Genomic DNA, 23077 nt, shown 5'->3' with positions numbered 1-23077 from the left:
GTAATAATTTCACGTCACTAACTATAACGTCAGCCAGTAGGTCGCTGGGCTTTCATGTTTGCTCACCTGCAAAAGAGGTCTATAACCTTACTATACTTAAGAGAATAATATTTTTGCTTTTTTTAGCATCATCTCAGGATAGATGATTCATTAGGGTGGGGCACAACTACGCACAAATGAGTTCTTTTCGTCTATGGTTCCTTTTTCGGATCGCAACTATTGATGAATATCCTGTTTATTACAAATAATAATGAGCCTTAGAGGAAGAATCATGCTTCAGTTGCGGTGCTTTTCGAGCAAACTCGAATTTTGATTCAACTAACTGATTATGGACATCCACGTAAAAACAATCGTAAATGCAAATTATAACTAAGCATCCGAATTTTTCCGAATAAAGTGGTACCACTAATTTACACATTCTTGACAGATTAATTTACAAGGAAAACTGGATACCTGAGGAAGAGCTATGAGCAACGGATGATTCGTTATTGATGTCCAGTTCCCAAAAATCCAAATCCACTTCTCCTATATCTGAAGGTGTTAGACTAGGCACGGGACTTATTCCACTCACAGTTTGATGAGTACGTTCGGGACTTATGTTACTGGAAGACACTTCCGAAGAGCTGCCATCACCCAAAGATCTTTTCCTAGTAAGAGATGATGATGTTGACATGGATGGTGTGGTCGAAGTTGCAACTACTTTGGTGGCTTTCTTCTTGTTTTTATCGGGCGTATTGTCGACCCTATCGGCACGGGTCTGACTCAGCCACAACAATACCAAGGGATCCAGGTTGAATGTCAACAATTTTCCAATATCATTCGAATATAATCAAAAATCCCAGACATGGTCAACGAAGAAATTCTCATCAAAATCTCCAGACGTCGTAAGCACATGGCAAAACACGAACCATCGTAGGTAGTTATCCGTGTATTCGCATGCTAGTGCGGAACTCGTCGCAGCCATCCAAAAAGTGAAAGTGTAGGTTTGGCCCACGGGTTCCGTTCACCCCGACTTCTACCAGAGTCACGTGACACCGCGCACGAGTTGTCTGCGGGGGGGAAGAACCGGTCCGCAAAAGCAAGCAATGTCAGGTGTACAACGTACAAGTGTTCTAGTGGCCGATTGGCATTTGAAGAGGCAATTTTAACCGGGACCGACGGGCGAGTGCTAATTCCGACTTTCCCCCACTTCATAATGTTTTCCTGTAAATATCGTTATCATTTTTTCAGTGTTTCAATTTTGCGCGCAGCTGTCGCGAAAGCTGCCATTCGCGGAAAGCGATGGCACCGAATGAAAGAGGGAAATTATAAATTGCAAAAATCCACCTGCGAAGTCGAGTTGTAGCATTTTGGCGGATCATCCCGTTGAGCCAATGCAAAATGTTAAAATTTCGCATGTTCTGGTCAGAAAAAAAAACTATAAAAGATTGTTACGGTTCCGCGTGTTGGTAGTGCCCTATCTAACGACCTAAACGGTTCAGTGTTCACTAAGTGATAAGTGTAAATCGTTTATCTGTAAACATTTTAAATACAGAATGTGCTCAGATTAATCGACTTAGCAAAGCATTTCTTCGGGAACAAATATTTCTGCTCCCAACCGATAAAAAGGCCATCGACGTCCTCTAAAAGAATCGCGATTACATCACACCGTCCGACAATGGGAAGTGCTGGAAAAGGGCTCCCCTACCAATGACCTTTTGTACAAGTTCAAGGTTGCTCGGATCGTTCGAGGAGGAAGAAGCTGGGGAGCGCAGAAGAGAATTTCTCCAGACTGTTAGGAAAAGTGGACATGGAAAAACCTGTTCTTGATTACTTGATCACTTTGCTGTTTTTCCCTTCGTGCAGCGTCTTCTTATTGGCCTTTCGCACGTTGCGCATTCGCCATTGGTCGAAATTCGTTGGTGAGATCAACGGGGTCACTGAACCTTTTTACCTTGGCATAGATTTTTTTAATGTTAATCAGTCGTAAATGTCGATACAATTTTTGACGAAGATAATTGCGCATGGCTTATGTTTTCTTCCAACAACTTCAAATGCGTACCCGCGTTTTGAGGAAAGTTTCAAAGGATCCGGGTTGAAGGGCGTGCCGTCAAAGTGCGACAGTAATTCCTAGAATGCGTCGGTGGTACGAGAAACAATCTCGCGCTATCCACCGCAATCGTCCATTTATCCTTTCCCCCTCCAGCGCGTGTAGTGCCACCTGTCTGCCCCAAACCTTCGGCTATGAAGACCTCACAAGGTGATTATGAATGAAAACCAATTGAGATACTGTTGTGAAAGATGAGATCGTATACCCCCGTCGGCGCCCCAAAACTGGGAATGGGGTTCGTTAGGGGACGAAAACATCCCCTTAACGGGCACGGGGATCACATGGTAGCCTCTAGCGCTACCGACGGCATACGGCGCGGTAGTGTATAGGGAATAATTACAGATATCTATCATACAGTAACGGATTTATTCGATAAATCTTCAATCCTATCCACGAAGTAACATTTGAAAAAAAAAAGAAAAAATATCCTAAAATGTACATTTCTGTAATGTCTGTCTAATGGAATTTTTATTCCAGTTTTCCAATTATGAATGCCGAGTTCAAAGGTCAGTTGCGGAGGGGGGAGAAAAAATTAAAAAAAACAAACGTAACCGGTTTTTGGATAATTTTTACTTTCAGCTTTAAGTCCCAGCCGACTTGCCGGATCTCCCTAAGGCTGATCGAATTAACCGGTCGCAACTTCAGACTTAAAACTAAACTCCATAGGGCGACCGGTTTTTCTTTCTTTTTTTTAACTCTTAACCAAAACTGGCCATCAAGTTTTTCTCTTTAAGCTCCAGCTGTGCCTCGATACCGTCAAAGTAGCAACAGTAGTAGTAGTAGTAGTAGTAGTAATAGAAGCAGAAGTAGAAGTTGTGCCAGCATTAAGGGTTACGTGTTTTTTAAAACCTCCTTTCCTCCTTCCTATTAGCGAACGAGTGCGACGTTACGACAATTCCCTTAATTATTCGAGACGATCGGCATCCGACCTTACGGTAGTGCTTCCGTCTGATTGGCCAACAGGTTATCCTACACCGCGGCCGCCCCCTGGTGTCAGAAATAGGGCGTTTGTCGAAAGGACGACTAGTTTTTCGCTTAGGGGTATTGTTTTTTTTATTCTCGAAAAGGACAGAGGAAAGCCACACATACCTTGGCTGCTGTCAGAGTCCTCCCCCACAGGGGACGGCTTATTAGTTATGGTGTCGCACAGCCTGTACTCGGTAGCCTGTAACGCGGGACAGATATTACGGAGCGCCCTGTAGGTGCTCGGATGGAGAGAAAACAGCAGAATGTAATCGGAATGGACATCCAAACCGCCGAGTGGCTCCCTCTGTCGATAGAAGACAGACTTATTCGATTTTCAGCCCGAAAAGGTCAGCAGACGGTTAGGTTGCTATAGCAACACGTGCACACCGTATCGTTGCTATAGCAGTGGCACCGTCAACAAATGAGAAGCCGATGGGCGTGACCTGGTAGCACGTGTGATCGACTACCGAACCGAACCGATCGTTTGCTGAAAAATCCTCCCGGTTTAAAGTGCTCTCCAGACCGTTTAGCGCGATGAAAGACTCTATCTATTTTTAGTGTTTTCTTATATATACTTTCGATGAAGGAAGAGCAAAAAATAAAAATTACGAAAAAAAATCTGCAGATGTGACGGAAACCCGGTTCAACCCGTACAAGCGCGCGTTCGACGAAACCATTCCTCCGACTAGTGCCACATTATTGACAAGATGCGTACGGTCTCCTATTTTGAAAAATAATGCAAATAACTGCGAATTCGTCAACTAAGGATTTCTTATTCCAGAAATTTACAAGTAGAAACAAAGAAAGTCGCGGGTTACAATCGGTTGGCAATCGTCCAGTTCGCCATCTTTCGTGTGTATGTATGTATGTATGTGTGTGTTGTGACATCATAGGTACACACGTTTAATTTCTGAGAACGCATGCTCGGGAACAACTCACCAGAAGCCGATAATATTAACAGTAGAAATGGGGGAGGCGAAAGAGTGCATTGGCCGTCTATGATTGGCTGTTAATAAATCAGAAAGCATCGCCACGATCTTTTCGTGTTGTGCAATACGCTCGAGTTCCATCAGGTTTCTAAAACAGTGAAAGTATACAAAGCGACACTCTTCACTTTCACCATTTCTTTTACTTGTTTCCCATGTAAATAGCGGGCAAAATATATATAATTTTTTTGCTTTTATTTTTTTAGATTCTGGTTTTTGCCAAAACCAGTTCTGGTATATATCCGCTTTTATTATTTTTTTTAAATGAAAGAAGGCTTTTACAATAGGATGCACAAAGGATGGAGCCGTCCAGATAATAATATGAAGGTGCAATTATGCAATCCGCTATTCTTCCAACGTTAAAATTGTGATCCAAAGATTCGGATGTGGGAAATAATAATAATAATAATAGTAACAACACCAGACTAATATGGGAAAAATTTGTTGCTTGCGATTTTCGCGTGATTGGAATGCATCGTATGGCACGTTATTTTCTTGGAAGAATCTCGTCATTTTTCTATATTTATCTTTTATTATTATTATTATTATTAAATGTCAGTAAAGAAACGTTCGTCTCGACTCTATTTTGTCTAGTCCTAATTAATTACGCTCCTTCCATCCATTCCTCGTTTACAGTAACCCTTCCGATACATATTTAGCGATTTGTTTAAGAAACGTGTCAAACAAAAGGGAAACGCTGACGTCACTCTCACGTGACTCGGACGGTGACCTCGGAGTTGGCCTTGACACGATGAGGAGGACAACGGACGACACCGGAACGCACAGTCGACCATGTGTAAAAAATGACCGACCACGAGATCCATAGCGAGTCCGGGAACGTCGTGGGAACCCCTCTAACGATATTTACATCATTAATTTACTTGCCCCCACCTTGTTTTCGTCTTCATTCGGGTAGTAATGAAAGGTGTGTGTGTGTGTGTGTGTACTGCTAACCTGAAAAAATATGGATCGCTCCGATAAATCGGGGAGCATTAAAACACGATTTCTTTCTTTTTTTCTTTTTGAACTTGGAAAAAAGTTTTTAAGTTGTGGCCCACGTGACTAAGGATGCCGTCTGAAAATTAGCGTAAACACGGTAGCGTCAGACGACTTTTAAAAATAGAATTCTGCGATGGCATTTAAGTAAGATAATTATCGCAAATAAACGAGGAAGGCTTTCGGCGGTTTACCGACTAAAGGCGAAGAGAAAGATGATTTATTTTTAGTTTTTACCTTTCGGGCTGTAAGGATCGTAGCTGCTGACCATAGATACGGGAGATAATCCATTAGTGGTCATCATAGAATGCCCATTAACCATAGGAGGTGGAGATAACGATCCCATAGACATTTGGGACGGTGAAGGAATCCATGTTCCATCTTCTTGCCTCAGTCTTTTGCTCGGAGAAAACGTTGTTCCGTTACTGACCGTACTAACATTTCCACCATTACCGATATTTTGGTCGAGATTGTTGAGACACGGGCTAGGTAGCCTAGGTTCCATTTTCACTATACTTGGTAGATTTGGAGAAAGGGCGGGAGGCGAGGCATGTCCAGCCACTGCACCCCCACCAGAATTAGCGTCGCTTATACGTAATGAGCTTGACAACATCACAGGTTTCATACCGTAGCTGCTAATATTTGTATATGTGGTGAGGTGGGCCAAGGGTTCCCTGGCATTATCCATCCCACTTTTATCGTCCTCGAAAGGACCGTTTTCTCGTCATGGCGCCTAGAAATAAAAAATTTCAATTAATGAATTTGCTTAAATATTTCATAAGTATTTTAATTACAAACTATTTCGTTTTATAACTAAAAATAGGACAAATTCGCTTTCGTGTTTCGTGTACTTTTTCGAGCCAAGTTCTTTGGTACTCACACACCTACTCAATGGCATTAAACGCATAAATAAAAAACATTTAGTAGGAAAAAATTAAACAACTAAAAAGTAAGATTATACAGTAGCATCGTACGGCATGTTAACTTAATCTCGCTGTTTATTATTATTATTTATAAACCAGGATGTTTCTGAAAGTTGACGCCATTGCTTGTTTATTTTTTTCTCGTTCCCTCTCGCTCTCTTCTACTTACATCTTGCAACCGTGTTACTGAAATTTTATAAAACTTGTTTGGCGTATGGAAGCACGAAATTAATTTATTATAAGAAAGATAATTTTTCTGAAAATCTAAAAGAGGATAGAAAGAATCTTACTTTAATTAATTCTATTGAGACTGACACGAAAGAGGATTAACATCCATAAGGTCAATAAATCAATTTCCATTTTTGTAAAGGAGAGTAGTAAGCGCTGTTTGCGAATACAGCTAGGGTTCGAATTCCACTTAAAAGAAACCTTAGTCTAATTTTTATCCCTTCCTCCTCCTTTTCTTTTTTCTATTTCTCAAAAGTCTAAATGAGTTACTTTTTGACTTTTCTATTTTTAAAAGCTTAAAAACAGTTGGTAAGATATCAACAGGAGGTAGCATTGAAGCTATAAACGAGGCCATTGTATGCTCTAAGACAAAAGACTGCTTTGCAACATGGCAAACCTCAGAAATTTCTCCAACATATTTTTATATATAAGTCAGTTAAAGTAAAATTTATATATAATACATTCCTATTCGCTTTGTAAATAGATTCAAAAATAATCACGCATCCAATAAATAAAGACACACATTTAGAGAGAGAGAGAGAGAGAGAGAGAGAGAAAAAAAAAAAAGATTTAAAATGGATAAATAAACATGGCAAAATATATAACTCGAAACGAATTTAGTGCCTTATCACAAATAGTTTGCTTCGAATCATTTCAAATTTTCGAAAATTAAATTTCATCACTGTGACGTCATCTCCTATTTGTAGGATAATTGGTCATCAACCCGAGACTACGGGCCAATTGCTACAAATAGAGTAGCTACGAAGTCAAGGTCACAAAAGCCACTCCATCGGAGGATATGTAAACAATTTAAAGGCCGCCAGAAAATATTTTATTCCGTAGAGGCCAACGAAATTTTTCTTTTTGAAAGTAACGTATCGATTTGTATTTTGTATATATCATATACCCTCTACACATAAGATGAAAAATCTGTAAATAAATAACCAGATGAACACAGCTTTTACACGTTATTGCATATATGTAACGTGTAAAAAATGTGTCCATATATACACAATACAGCGTGCTGTGTGTATATTGTGCATAACGTTTGTGTATTGTACGTGTGTTATGTGTACTGTATTGTGTCTGTGTCCGTATACGGTACACAAAACAATGATTTCTAACAAAACGGGATGTTCTTTTACAAGATTCAAGGTGAGGCCGAAAGTAAATTCAATCATTTTTATATCAGATTTGTCTTTAAATAAATACATTTCGCCATTTTTAAGAATTTGTTAATCAAATTGCACAAAAACTTGTCATATTTTAACATTGTTTAAGCAACGCTAAAAATACATTATTATATACGTAAGCCTTCTCCAAGGGAAAATATTTTTACGATAATTATGTAGCTTTATGTTTTATATATAATTATATCGATAAGAATCACATCAGTTGATAAAAGTAACTAAGTTTTAATCGTAAGATAAATTTTTAAAATATATATAAGAAAGCTGGAGACATGAGAATTCGATAAGCTTAAAAGGATGTTTTATATAAAAAATTACAGAATAATACATATTATATTATATTATATATATATATATATATATTATATATATGAAATAATTGCTTGCTGCTGCCATCTGTCGAGAAGGAAATTTAAAATTTTTCAGAATAATAAGATATTTTTAAATCGAGTAATTTCTATTCCTGTTTTGTAAATTTATTTATTATTAAATTTATAAAATTATAAATTTGGTAAATTTTTTTTATTCGTTAAAATAAAGGTAAATTAAATAAAATATAAATTAAAGTTATGCGAATAACGAAAATGAATAAATTTGTAAATGATTTTAATTAGTCATAATTTAATAATAATTATTTCATTAAATAAATTTATAAAATGCTTTAAAAACTTTTAAAAAAATGAATTTAGATTAAGAAATGTGTGTCTAGTGCAAATATTTTTATATTAAAAGTAAAATTTAAAAAAACACATTTAAAAAATAATTTGTGTTTTAAAATATATACGTGGTCATCCTACAAAAAATAATTAGTTTAGATAATTATAAAATTATTTATTTATTTATTTATTTTTTAATTTTAATTACATCTCCGAAATTTGATACATGCATGGAATTAGATTTTATTTCGTTTTATTTTTAAATTATTTATTTATTTCTTCCTTTTTCTTTTAATAGAATTACTATTTCTTTATTCGATTCATTCATATCGGAATTATGTGAACGGGCCGAATTCTGAAACGACACCGGAAATGACGTCACGGCGCGCTCACAATCCAAGGTGATTGTCACACAGCGACGTTACGTAACCGGCAAGGCGCATGCGTTACGAAACTCCGATGACGTGAGAGCCACATGACACGCGCGCGCCGAGCCCTAACCTCTCCGTCAGAAATTCCGGGAACGAGACGGTCACGTGTTCGGCACGCCCACTGGGTTGCCATAGGAACGTAACTCCTCCCACCTCGGCCGTTTACTAGCCCGTGCGAAGATAATTACTGATAAAAACGCTGGTTCTAATGAATTGATTGATGATTGGATGGAAAAAGACCAATTCCGTCGAACTTGTCGAATTTATTAGTTCATATTCATAAGATTTGACCATCGTTCATTACGAACAAGTTATTTTTATAAGCCAAAGTTCCATTTTTAAACTATCCGATCGACGATTAATTGCACTAAATGGAGTTTCGCTTTTCGCCGCATTTACTTGCCGCCGGTGTAAATAACCGACCGATACGCCGACCGGTGCCAATTTTTGCAACTAATTCTTTTTTAATTTTAATAACACATTAATCGGCGAAAGTGGCATTTGAACCGTCGTCACCACCGGTGTAAACAAACGAATTGTACAAAGTTAACAAATCCGTTTCCAATCAATTTAAAAACGAATATTTTTGAAAGCAATTTTACAACTAACGCGATCGATCGGCATTTTAATTCGCCAGAGAGTTCGAATTTTCGTCATATCGGTGTAAATAACCGAACGCAGGACACCGTTCCGAGTTAATAACGAACACCATTTTATTAATACGTTTTTTTTCTTTTTTAATTTAAGTAATATATAGATGATCGGATCGTATGATCGAACATCTTATAAATAAACATTCGTTGACTGACATCTCAGTTTTTGGCACACCTTAAATCAACAAAAACGTTACACAAACTTTCTTTTTAACTATAAATAAACCGAGGATAACCATTGCCAAAACCTTTAGAAGAGAACCAAGCCCGCTGCTCTTCCCTAACTTTAAATTCGATTACCTCTTTCCCTCACGGAAAATTTAAAAAAAATTCTTTTTTTTTTAATATACATGTAACAATTTTAAAGATTAGATAATATAAAAAACATATATATATATATTAAGTTAACGCTAAGATAACTTATCTGACATAATTTCGAACGGCAATAATGTTACTGTCGTCAGGGCGGACGATCAGAATATTCCCATTATCACGTGAGAGGATATATTCTATAATAAAATGCCCGCGCGCGAGTCAGCATCGATCGAAATATTTCCAAGGTCGCTAAAATATAATGTCAGCAACCCGAGAATGCGAAAAATCCGCGGTGGCAGAAGTTTTGCTTAGCACACGTATGTAACAAACACGTTTTAAATGGCGATTAATCGAAAAGCTTCATTTACGGAGAAGAGACGACGTTTTCGATGATAACCGCTCTGATAAAGGTCATGAGGTGTGTGGAACCAAGGACAACGTTCAAGGTCCTGATGATGCGGTTGCCATGACAACCGCCGGCACCAAAGCGGGATCGAATGAGGACGCGCGCGAGCGCGCGCGCGCGCGTTTCGGTCCAGACGGGATCTCGATTTTCGTTCGAAAACGTTTCGGTCCGACCCAATGGACGCGGAACTGTTTACGTGTTGCGTTTCGTCCCTCTCCTCCCCTCCCCGGCCGAGGTCAAGGACGCAGACGAGACCGTCTCCCCGGATGGGTCTAGTGGTGGGTCCCCCTGTCTGGGGTGAGTGGAGGTGTGTGTAGTCTACGAAAACAGGAAATTGTATACGGTCTCCCCCCCTCTAACTGGCGTTTCCGTAATCGCCGCTTTATTTTATTTTATTGTTTTTCCCCCCTTTTTTTTGAGAACCGAAACGTTTTGATATTTACTAAACATTCCCTTCGACAAATGAATTGAAATTGTTACGAATTTAAGTTGAAAAATAATAAATAAATAAATAAGTAAATTTTTAAAACCGATTGCGATAATATTTTTGTCACATTTACTCAGGAAACTGTTTACAAAACCAATCGGAAATACTGATTTTAAGTAGTGATTCGTTAGAAAACATTTTACATATCTGGCTAGAATAATAAATATATAAAAAATTTACATTTAAATTTAATTTATTATATTTTAAATAAATGTGTAGAATTTGTAAATAATTTTTTAAAATATATTTTTTGTAAATTTATTCAATAATTTTTATATTTGTAGAAGTGACAAGCTGTATACAAAAGAGAAAGAAGGCAAGTTCGCATTGTGACGCCCCCTCACCTGTTTCAGGTGTGTGTGTATGAGGCAAGTCAGCCCCTCACTTTCTATGACTAGTTTCATCAGTCAGCTGTTTATTTCGCTTTCTTCTTATTTTTTAATTATTAAAATATATATATATATATATATATATATTAATATATAAAAACCAGACGTACTGTACAATTATAAAATATGAGGAATATGAAGTTGTTTTCGAGTTAACAGCAATTTAATAATGGATTTTTAAGTGTAAATATAGAGAAAAAATCTTCATAAAATACCTTAAAATCAATGTATTGTAATAAAAGTCGATTATAAATTCTAGAAATTAATCGAGTTTATATATTTTTTAAATAAGTAGAGCAATCTTTTCATAGGAACTGTACACGTTAGATATGCATTAAAAAACATGGTATATTATCGATTAAATGTTAGAGAAAAAATATAAATGCATTTAGATTTTTATATAATATATATATTTTTTCCAGACCAATAGATATATTTTTTTATATTAAAAAACAGTAGAGAAAGCTGATTCAGCTGCTTTTAAAAACGAATTTATCCATATATTTTTTCTCATTTGCTTAATAATAAAATCTTACGGTGTGATTGAATCCGTCGATTCGACTGAAATAATATCATCTCCACAGAATATTAATCGATTTTTAGTTGTTTAAATAATCGATTATGTTTCGTTCAACGAAGCAAATTTATAAAACACAGAGACACTCACACATATATAAATTCTTCCTTTAAAGTAATGTTTGCACAGCTTGATTTGATTTCTGTTTGCGTAATTTAAGCTTTAGTCTTTGTTAAATATATATATATATATATTTTAAAAATAAAAATAACCTTTCAAAGTTTCAAATTATAGACATAATTTAAGCTTAAAGTATAAGAAAATCTTAGAGGTGTAAAAGACATGCTTGGAGTTTTTTATATAGCTTTATTATGCTTAAATAAATGCAACCAAACACGAATTATTGAAATTAACCGGGTCAAAACTAAAAACTAGATATCAAAACCATATAAAATGTACTGAACATTCCCTTTACGTGGCTCATACTACTTTACATATTAATATGGATGTTAATGATACAGTGAACCCTATTCATGTATGGATAATTATGAGCAGTTCACAACATTGTTCAATTAACTTTTAATTTATTCTTTATTTTAGTGCATTCGACGACTAATACGAAGCATAAATTGTAAATATAATTTTTAAATTTTTACATTTATTTAATAGAAAATTTATTAATAGTAAGCTATTTTAGTTCTAAGAAATCAGATTGATTTTCATTAATTTTTTTTTTTAGTCTGTTACATTTCCATGAATTATAACTTTCTTTTTCAGGCAGTTTTCCCCCATTATTCAGCATTAAGTCCGGTTAATCGAAAAACTGTCTGTACGTGTATTTTTTTTTAAACTTATGTCATTGAACAGAAAACAAATCAATTGTTTTAACCGTATATCGATTTCGTATTATACCTAACGTACACTATTCTTTCTCCCTTTTAAAATATTCATGGCAAACAGACCCGAATTATACGTATATAGAATTCGATAAATATTCCTATAATTTTCCTAGAAACCTTCAAAATAATAATAATAATTATTATTTTATATAAATGCTCGCTTCATGCCGAATGATTCAGAATATATTTTTCTATACGAATTATCATAGGAAAAAATATATATATATATATATAAACACATTTATTTTACTGTAGTGTATCAAAAATATAGAGAATAACATTTTATACACAATATGAGGCGCTATATACATTGAATAAAGGTAAAATTTTAGTCTAAATCACGACAAATTACCATATGACTAATCTAAGACTTTTATATGCAACGTAGAAATATCTGAGTCATTATGTGACTCTATGCTACAGGTAAAACTTATAGACATGTAAAATATGGTGAAGGGAAATTCATATAAATTAAATTCATGTATTCATTACTATTAATATCCTAAAAATTTTGCATTAGCATAATATCATCTTAATCATTATATAACTATGCTCATGTAAAATTCAGATAAACTAAATTTCGTTTACAATTCTTCATATTTTTAAAATTCATTTTCTAAATTAAAATTTTGATTTATACGAAGCTATATATTTTGTTTCGATCAGAAAATCCGAAAACAGAATTGTGATGAATTTCACTTACATGTTTCTTTCTCCTCTACCTGAAATCTCTTAACCATATTTACCAATTATATAGCAACATAACCGCACAAAACTATTATTTTACACAATATAATTTCGAAGAAATTGCAAATATTATTGAAACAATTGACCCGAAACTCACTGAATGATTTATATTTACATCTTAAAGATATTCAAAACTATTAAGATATGCTAATCAGATGGAAAAATTCTTTACGAATAAAGAATAATCCTTAATACTCTATTCTTTTTTTAAGTATTCAAAACTGTTGGGCTTGTTGTCTATTATATAAACATAAATATATAAGAACATATTCCTTGTATCTCGAGACACAGATTAGTAAATAATAAACGATCATTAAGAGATATAAATAATCCCAACAGACTGATAACAACTGATTGAACCTATGTGGACCGAAATAATCTGTTCTATTAGTCGAATAATACAAAGAATATAATAAAGAGCATTATACCGAAGTTATATTAATGCATAAATTTATATTTTCAGTTCAATTAACTTCTATAATCTTCAACGAGAGTATTCAGAAGAAGCAAAACAAGTAAAAACTAATCAATTCGTTATCAATGAAACACAACTACAAGGATTAACTGTAAGAATATTTTTAATTTTCTTAGCTAAATGCGCAATTGTTAAACAATTCACGGCATAACATCAAGCGTTTAGTTTAAGTTATTAGTCCTTTAATTACCATTATAACAATGCTTCAATGCTGCTTTAATTATCAGTTCTTTAATAAGATGCCAATCAGTCTTGCCATTATGCTTCTATTAAACAATCGAATGTATTCTGTCCTTATCTACGTACATAGAAAACTTATATATATATATAAAGAAGTTCTTGAAAGGCAATGCATTATAACAATATTATAAGTAATATATAAAAACAAAATTGATTAAAAATTGCCCTACCTTTCAAACTTTCAATAAGAATAATTTTGAAAAAAAAAAAATCTGTAGGTAATTAATTTTATCGATTATATTTAAAAAATAAGAAATTAGACGTAAATTTTAAAATTCACTTTATCTGATTGTGCTGCCTACATTAAGCTATTCTAAATGGCAACTACTGCTAATTTTAGCAATGGTATCTACAGACAGATTCCTTAGGCTACATTCTTATAAAAGTTTTGTAAATTAACTCGATTAAAATTATAAGGTTTTATTTTATAAAGGAAAATTAATTAATTTTTTTATGCATTTTAATTAATAAATTTATATCACCTGTAATAATTTTATTTTTAAATTAATAATTCAAAATGTCTAGTCAGAAGGGTGTATTATTTGAACGGTTGGAATATTGTGAATTTTTATTTGATAGTCTATAACCAATGAAAGGTTAGTTTTAGTTTTACAATTCGTATCGATAAAATCAATTAGAAAGAGAATCCTATTTTAAAAATAAAATAAAAATACCATTTACTCAAGAGATTTTTTAGACTTTCAATTCATTCATAGAATAACCAAAATAGAGGAGAATATAAGAAAAGTTTCTCGAAAAGTTAATTGCTTCAACTTTATTTTCAATTCTAGTCCTTTTACCGATCGACGTAACATTAATAATAATAATAATAATTTTTTTCCGGCATTTTCTCGACCAGAAACAATAACAACACGAGATAAATTCTCAGTCATTTGGAAACCTTATAAAAGTAGAGGTTTGCTTTTCTGACCCACATGTTTCCTCCAAAATAAATCGAGTCAGGAAAATGTCTTGGGAAAATCTTTTTTATTAATGTGAAAATGGACCGATACAGATACACGATACTTTAAATTTTGCAGGAAGAAATGGAAACCATCAATTTTCATATATATAATATATAATATTTAAGTTTTAAAGGAAAAATTCGACAATATTCAATTTTTCCTCTATTAAGAACGAAATCAGTCTGGCAAAATTTCATAGAATTTTCAGGATGTAATTGTGAGAGCTTTTCGTCGCCCCTTCTCTGGCTAAAAGGGTGAAGTTTGAGAGAAAAATCGGAGAAAATTTCGAAGGTGTAGAAGAGAATGACGATGTTGGAAAGTAAAAGAGAGACAGACATTGGCCTCGACAATTATAGTTTATAAAGATGGCGTCTTGTTTTGGGAACAAACAAGAGAAAAGAGGTTTTCAACTATCATTGCTCACGCAAAACTAGCCGGAAAATGCATCAAACACGCGACCGACTATCTCCTATTTCAGATCAATGTCCCTAAACCACCTTTGGAAATATTCTCAAAGTAAATTAGGCATTTAGTTATTTAAAAGTAGAAATTTCTAGAAATATATCTCTCGGCTTCGATAAATTAAAGTAAAAAGAAAAAAAAATGTATGTAAAACAAATCACGCTAGTCCTCTACACAAATACAACAGCTGCGAACATTAGAAGGGAATAGGGTATGAGAAGCATATATATGTGACAAACGGACGGGTTCATTATTAAACAAACGAAGGAAGACCATCGGGAGAGTTAAAACAAAAATAAAAAAAAAGCAAGCGGAGAAAAAATAATGTTTAAACGTTGATTACAGCATACGGCATCCGGTTAAGGGTAATTAAAAACTTCAGCAGTTGTTAAGTCATCGGACATGCTCTCGACGGACGTTTTAAAAGATTGTTGTCTGGGGTCCAACCCTTCTTTACATTGGTCTCTCCCATCCGACGAAAATCGACTCTTCTGTCCTCCAATTTGACCTTTATACGGTCACGGAATGCGAGTTGAGTCGATTATACATTAAAGGTGACTAGAACTCCGTCTGACCTACAAAATCTCACTGGCATTTTCGATTCCCAACTTGGGGGAAAAAGCCTTTCGAAAAACAATCCGCCATGTTTAATTTTTTTTTTTTAATACACTACGTCACGGCACTTTTTACGTCATAACCTTTACTCTGGCTTATTTATTTATAATAAATATTTTTTTATTATTTTAATCACACGATTTTTTTAAAATAATAATAATGTATATATATAAGTGTTATCGATTTATTACTAGGAGTTCATTACCATTTTTAACAATTGCCGACTGGAGATGAATCTTAACATAAGGTCGTGACGCCATCAGTGTTTTCACTGGTTGCCCTAGAAACGACAGAGTGCAGACACCTTTTGGGCTACGTTGAAACTCGGGCAATGTACAGTACATGCGTATTGATTGTGCCGCTTTCGTGCAATAATTCCAACCGGTTTTTCTATTACTATCCCAATAGAAAATTACTATTCAAAACCATACAATTAATGAGAATCCAATCGAAAAATCCGTCTCGGCACGTGCCCAATACCAAACGATGACGAAACTACTAAGGGAGGGAAAGGAATCTTTCCTCGACCAAGACACGATTTTAAAACAAGCTTTTAAAAAAAAAAATACGTCACTTACGCCATTAGTTTATGTATTAATGCTATACTAAATATCGAATGAATTAATATAGGATTTTTCAAAAACAGAAAGAAAAAAAAACACGATCGAAGTAAGGAGCGCTTCGACATTTTTAACCCACATAATCTCCACTACGAGACTTGACCTCTGAGCCAAGGTCAGTCAGGATACGATCAGGTAGGGGTGGAAGACCGGTTTTCGAATCACGTGATCTCTGCAGGAATCAATGCGGCATTAGAGACGTGTGCAAGCTAGTCACGTGACAACTGCCCCAGTTATGTAGAAGTGAAGCTTTTTGATGTTATTCCGATTTCGGATCGCATTTTTTCTTTTTTTCTTTTAAATATTTAAATTAACAATACGGGACGTGTTCGATTTCTTAAATACAATGTATCCTTACCAGCGCGTAATTTATCATTAAAGATTATTACTGTTATTTTTTAATTTTATGTCATAAAAGAAAAAAAAAGTCGAAGACTATTTTAATATTTTATTAACATATAAGCAGTAATGTAATTTATTAATAAGAGGAAAAACATGTAGGAGAATGCACCTCCCAGCTAACAGCCATAGCTTGCCGAGCTGTGTGTGTGTCAAGGACACGCAGTAAACGCCATCTTATCGATTGAACGTCTGGTCGTCCAACTTGCATCGAGAGCAGCTTACGTTTATACATTTTTATATGGATATATATATATTTTTTTATTTATAAAATCGTGTTTACGATTTTAAAATAATAAATAGCTTTAATTCAAATCAAATTTATTTCTACCAATTACATTTAAGCTTTCATCTTCTCTTTAAACGCATCCTTATCCTGTTTTTAAAAATCTCGCAAGAGGGCGAGAGTAAAAGGGAAAATTATGGAAAAAAAAATATATATATATATATATATATATTCTCGTAATTATTTTAATACATTTAAAAACGATAATAGATTTTGCAATCGTTTTTAATAAAGATAATTTTGTAGTTTCGAGAGGAATAAAAAGGAGTATATTTTATATTTATTTTTGTCCTCGAACTCTGCCACATAAGAGGAACACGCTAAAGCGGTTGTTGTAGATATCCTCGTTCAAGGTCGTTTTAGTGGCGCGTGCGTCAACCGACCAATCGCCTGTCGTTTTACAAAATTATAACGGAAGCGGAGGATGTTTAAAAAAATAATAATAATAAAAAAGGTGAATATTAATAATAATACCAAATCACGGCTAATTAAAAATAAATAAATAAGTAGGGATTAACATATTACAACTACTTTCCGACCGGACGTTTTATTTTAAAAAGTAAAAAAATATGAAGCGAGGTAAGGCAATATATGTGTATATATATATATATATATACATATATACATATATATAGATATAGAAGTAATATTATTTATTTAAATTTTTTCTCTTTTATTTTGGTATTCCGTTAACAATAAAACATTGACCACTGCCAAGATTGAAATGTGAATGGCAGAAAGCCAAAGAAACCGTTCGGAGATTGCGCATTCGATGTTGGAAACTGGGGCATTTTACGATCAATAATGTCCCGACGGGATGTTCGTTGCTTGAGCATATTCTTCGCTTTCTCTCCCTTCATCCACGTGTTCCATACACTAAACTTTTACAATATTTGCCGTTAAAAAACCGGATCCGATGCACTCCGAAAAAAATAAATAATTTACATACAAATCCGAACTAAACCAAAATTGATTTTGTTTTTTTTTCCTCCCTTTAAATTACAAAATGGCGGCGGCGTCGGCGGCGGCATTTTACTTCTTGTAAAATAGGGGAAGGATTGTAAATAAATTAATCGATATAATCTAAACTCGCGGCGCTGAAGACCTCGTGATTTTCTATATGATTTTCCCCTATTTTTGTACGTTTTTTGTACCCAAACCCACGCTTCTGAAAAGGGAAATCGGGTTGAATTGATAAATTTCTCTACCATTAAATCTCTTCTAACAACATTTTTAAAAATCTCTCTACAAATTAACGGGAACTTTAGTTTTTCTGCAACCAAAATTGAGGAAATATTTTAAATATTTTTTGAATAAAATAAATCTTTAAGAATTACTTTGCTTTTTCTATAAAAACAAGTAAAAACTTTATAATATTTAAATAAACTTAAATTATTATATATTTTTTAATTTATTTGTTTAAAAGTTGATTCGAATTACTTTTAAACAAAGTAACAATAAGCAATACTTAAGTATGTGACTTAAATAACTTGTTTAATTTTTATCTTGTTTCTTTTATATATATATATATATATTTATTTATTTATTTATAAAATGCTTTTAATAAAGTTTAGATTAAATAATCTAGTAAATATATAAATTTTACCGCTTAAAAAACTTTAAAAAATTAATATATACAGTCATAGGTTTGAAGGTTTGATTATATATAAAATAAAACAATAAAAATATTTATTATTTAATAATTTCATTTATATAGGTCAACGAATGTCAATAGCTAAACTTCTAACTTTTACCTCATTTTTTCGACTCTCGCTGCATTATTTTTAATTAATATTTTAAAAATCCGATTGGGAATCGAGCCAACCTATCAAAAATATGGGCGTAGAATGACGAAATTGGGAATTCTTTTATAAGAATTAATGTCACATTAGAAGGTCTATAGAGCTACAAGAAGGTCCCTTTACTTAGCACAGTAGCCTAACATGAAAGCAATCTTTAAAGGGGTCATTACGTCCCGTCCCTCTGTAAGGTCAAGGTGTGTTAACGTGCTTTAAACATATAGAAAATAATTTTATTTAAATAATAATTTAAAATCGATTACTGATAATTTGCCATCCGTGTTGTAATTGATATTATAGCGCTGTAATGTAAGAAAAGTGAAATTTACGTATGGTTCCGAGCTCGAAATACATTTTATAAAGTTGTAATCAGCTTCAACTTGACAAAATAACGAGAGTTTGCGTATGATCCCGAGTTCAATCAGAGTTTCCGATTTTACTTCTTCGTAATTAAACTGTGCCGAAGCGTACGGTACCGGGTTCGAATCGGGTTTTATAGCAGTGTGCAAAATATGTCTATGGTTCCACGTTGGAAACAGGCTTTATAACATAATTAATTACAGCAAATTTGCGTACGAATCCGAGTTGGCTTTATTACTAATCCTATAGATAACAGTTTGAACCTATTTATTACAGCTAAATATATAACGATAACCCGATCGAAATGACAAAATCTAACATCGATAATCAAAAGTTCGACGTCATCTAAGTTCATTATAGGTCAATAATGTATTTTTGAAATTCAATATTTAGAAAAAAAAGCATTGCACAACTATAGTAAAACGACTAAAATGTATATAACGTCATTCTATTGCAAACCTTCTTATATTTCTCAATAGTATACCTCGTATTTTGATATTCAAAAACATAATAATACATATTTAATATAATTTCATCATTTTATTTTAAAGTTTTATTTTATTTTTAATTTTTCCTATTTAAAATATGAACTTCGGGTTACTATTTTTAGTTAAGTCTACCGAATAATTAGCCTATAAAAATGCTACTTTTATACATTTTGGCATGAGTGCGACGAGTCTACGATCGAGAGAAACTAATTTTACACCCCCAAAAAAATTATGTATTTATATTTGTGTTTTATAAGGGGGCCTCCGATGCATTTTTTTTAGATTTGGAAAATATTTTATCGTATAAAATAATATTTGATAAGTACTTTTATAACAGAACCTATCATTTTTTCTCTTGTTTCATTTTTATCGCAAGGTCAAGGTAAGCGCAAAATGTCTGCGCTCCAAGTTGAGATAAGAATATTTTGGGTAAGTAACCAGTGGCCATGTCGGCATTTGCCGTTTCTTAATAATATAAGGCTTGTGCTGGCAAATTTGCATAGTTTAGCGCCGATTACGGCTTATATATTATATTATATAAATCGACCGAATTGAATGTAGTGTACAGTCTTGGAGAGCAGAAGCGTCAATTGCGAGTAACGAATTCATATTTTGATTGTGCATTAGCTACTGTGTATTTATAAGAAACACAGGGGGAGGGATGGAGAAAAAAAAAGAAAATGAAACACCTTCGGTTTCGTGTTCATCTTAACGACGCGGTCAACGTTGTTACCATGACGACCGTCTACAGTCACGTGATGTATCAAGGGAAAGGTCGGGTGTGGAAACCATTGAAGTGTCTTTTACCTTCGTGTTCTAGTATTAAGTATAATGTCTTTCTATTGACACTTACTTTCGTTACTTTTTATACCAATTTGGACAACAGAACGCAGAAAAGCGTCTGGAAAAATCAATCGAGCCTTTTATTGAATTTTCCTCCCTCCGCTACCCACATAATATTTTAATTTTCTTAGCTAACTCGTCTCCATTTTACGCAACCTAAATGTATTTTAACACAGAGAATTTGTGCTATATGATTTTATAATAGGAATAAATGAAATTCTATGTCGGTTCGTCAATTAATTCTGACCTAGAACTGTTCGATTGTAGCACACAACTGGATTTATAGTTTAAGTGTAGGTTGAGGGTGGAAGATGACCCTTTAATGATTTTTTTACTGTATCAATCAACACGCTAACGTTTTTCTGTCCACAATTAATTTCTCATCCTTCAGTCTACAGTATATAGGTCAACGCCGCTTCGACCACAAACTACCCGCAGGTTGAGTTTCACATACGTTCGTACGACTACCAGAAGGATAAACAGTGATAGCGGTAATACATAAGAAGTGATCGACTAAATAACGTAACCCAGTTACACCAGATGAAGTAACCCCTATACGTAACACACTACCTAGGGTCTAAAGTATGGTAAACAATAACAGATAAGGGGTAAGTTTATCCGACTTATGATGTAAGTACATTGCTTTGTGAGTATGCCCTTGACTCGGTCGCAAGTAGCCTGGGAACGCCCACGTCAAACGGGATTTGGCGGGCATACACGAGGACTACAAACAAAAATTTAACACTACTCACCTCCTCCTTACTCTCTGTCGTAAGCCGGTAACGTGTTATCCTTAATAAATATATCCAAAAATACGTAGTTAGTACACAATAACGTTGTGCCGTATAACAAAGTATGTCCTTAGAGAGAGAGCATCACGCAGAATACACCTCACGTGCTGAAGCTGGGACAGTCACAACTCGGATGCTATGTAGGCCAACCGGACCAAGTCGCTCCGTCAACCAATGGCGTGTTGCGAGACTACAGCAAAGTGCTGCCCTCTAGACAGTTTGTATACACGTACATTAACGTCTAGTGATTCGTTTTACGACTACATTGTTTCCGAGTGTTGACGAACTTTGCCGAGTACTTGCGAAACTCTACGCTCCTGTAGCGAATACACTTGTCTATTTATTGTTTTTCCTACACCTTTTACAATTGTGCTTACACTAAGATATGAAGTCATTTTTTTGGGCCGACACTCGGACCGAAATACTCCTACTTCTTTAAGAAATCTCTTACAGATTTAGTTTACGAAATACTTTCATCCCCTTTTTTATAATCATCAAACGAGCGAAATCATTTCTTTTAAATTAACCTGTATGTGATTATAATTCGGGGCCTTATACGTTTAATTATACTATTTCTATGTGAAAATTCGGGATTTACAGGCTTGGGACCTCACTTTAAGAGAATATGGGCTAAGGTCTAACGTTTTAAACTTATTATTACAGTATTTGGTAGAGGAAAAAGGTCTCTTATATTTTATTACTTACGTGTTAGAGCTACAATTAAGTTTAAACCTGTACTAAAAATCGAATTAACTTGCGCTTAGATCTACTGTAGATGAAGTGTTATGATTTTCAGAATAATAGAGCCTAATTAATAGAGTAATTGTGCATTTTCTAGCCTCATAAACTTATTTTAAAATATATATACTGTATTATAGACTAGAATATCATATCATTTTTTTTCAATTTTCTATTTCTAATCAAACAGATTTTACTTGATTCTACAAATATTTTAAGGTACCCTATTTATATGTGCCTTTATTTTAAATATATATATATAATTAGAAATTCTCCTTTCTAACGATTTAAAACTTTATGCTTAGACTTAAAAATATGGGCTGTAAACCTCCTGAGGAATTTTGCTTTTTAAATTATAAAGCCTCTAAATTGCTAATTAACCTACGTAAAGCCTCATATTTTAAGACATACGAATGTATAAAATATCTAATATTAAACCACGTTAAAATCCTATACGAAACTAGGAAAATTAAAATTGAAAAAATAAAGATAAATGCTTAAAGGCTCAATGGATCAGTTATAAAGCCAGTCATTTAAGTAAATATCTTTATTAGACATATCATTTCTGACGTCAATCCAATGGCTATCAGTCGTTAACTTAAATGTAATAAAAATCGTATTTTAATATTTATTTTAGGTTGAAACTAAATGAATTTTGCTATAGGCTACATTTTCCTTCGCTAATAACATTTTGCTTTCCTTGAACTTATAGGCTTCGTCTTAAAGGTTATTTATTTGCTTATATGCCTTACTGTATTGATTTCTACCGCTGTAAGGCCTATTACACTATAGTAGTGCAATGAAAGGCCTTATTTTATTTAATAGCTACTGAATATTATGTATTATTAAGTTATTAATAGTAAGAGCCACTACAGTAGTAGTAATTAGTACAAATAACAATAGTTTTTTTAGTATAATAGAAGCCTACTGTTAGTTTTAATCGCTATTATTGTACTACTGTTACTGTCACTCTTAGTGTAACAATTATACATTTTTTACTATTGTCTGTACTAATTGCTACTGTTATCGAGCTGTTACTACCACTAAACTGTAGTAATAATAGGAAATAGTAAATTAGTACAAACAGTAAACTCTAACATGGTATTATAGTAATTGCT

At 33.7% G+C, this 23077-nt stretch overlaps 1 protein-coding gene across 1 annotated transcript in view; it reads right to left on the bottom strand.

Moving 5' to 3' along the window:
• Window positions 1-21396, bottom strand: part of EcR (Ecdysone receptor) — a 55959-nt gene extending 34563 nt beyond the window's left edge. Inside the window, exons 1-2 of the mRNA XM_067269291.1 lie at window positions 21183-21396; window positions 5275-5770 (exon numbers count right to left, since the gene is read on the bottom strand). Coding sequence (XP_067125392.1) covers window positions 5275-5725 — 451 coding nt within the window. The 5' untranslated portion in view covers window positions 5726-5770; window positions 21183-21396. The remainder of the gene's footprint in view (window positions 1-5274; window positions 5771-21182) is intronic.
• Between the last annotated feature and the right edge of the window lie 1681 nt (window positions 21397-23077).

The sequence above is a fragment of the Centruroides vittatus genome, unplaced genomic scaffold, assembly GCF_030686945.1.
Source record: "Centruroides vittatus isolate TY-2023 unplaced genomic scaffold, ASM3068694v2 contig_349, whole genome shotgun sequence".
NCBI lineage: Eukaryota > Metazoa > Arthropoda > Arachnida > Scorpiones > Buthidae > Centruroides > Centruroides vittatus.
The sequence above is the reverse complement of the archived record's forward strand: the minus strand, read 5'-3'. Positions and strand labels throughout refer to the sequence as shown.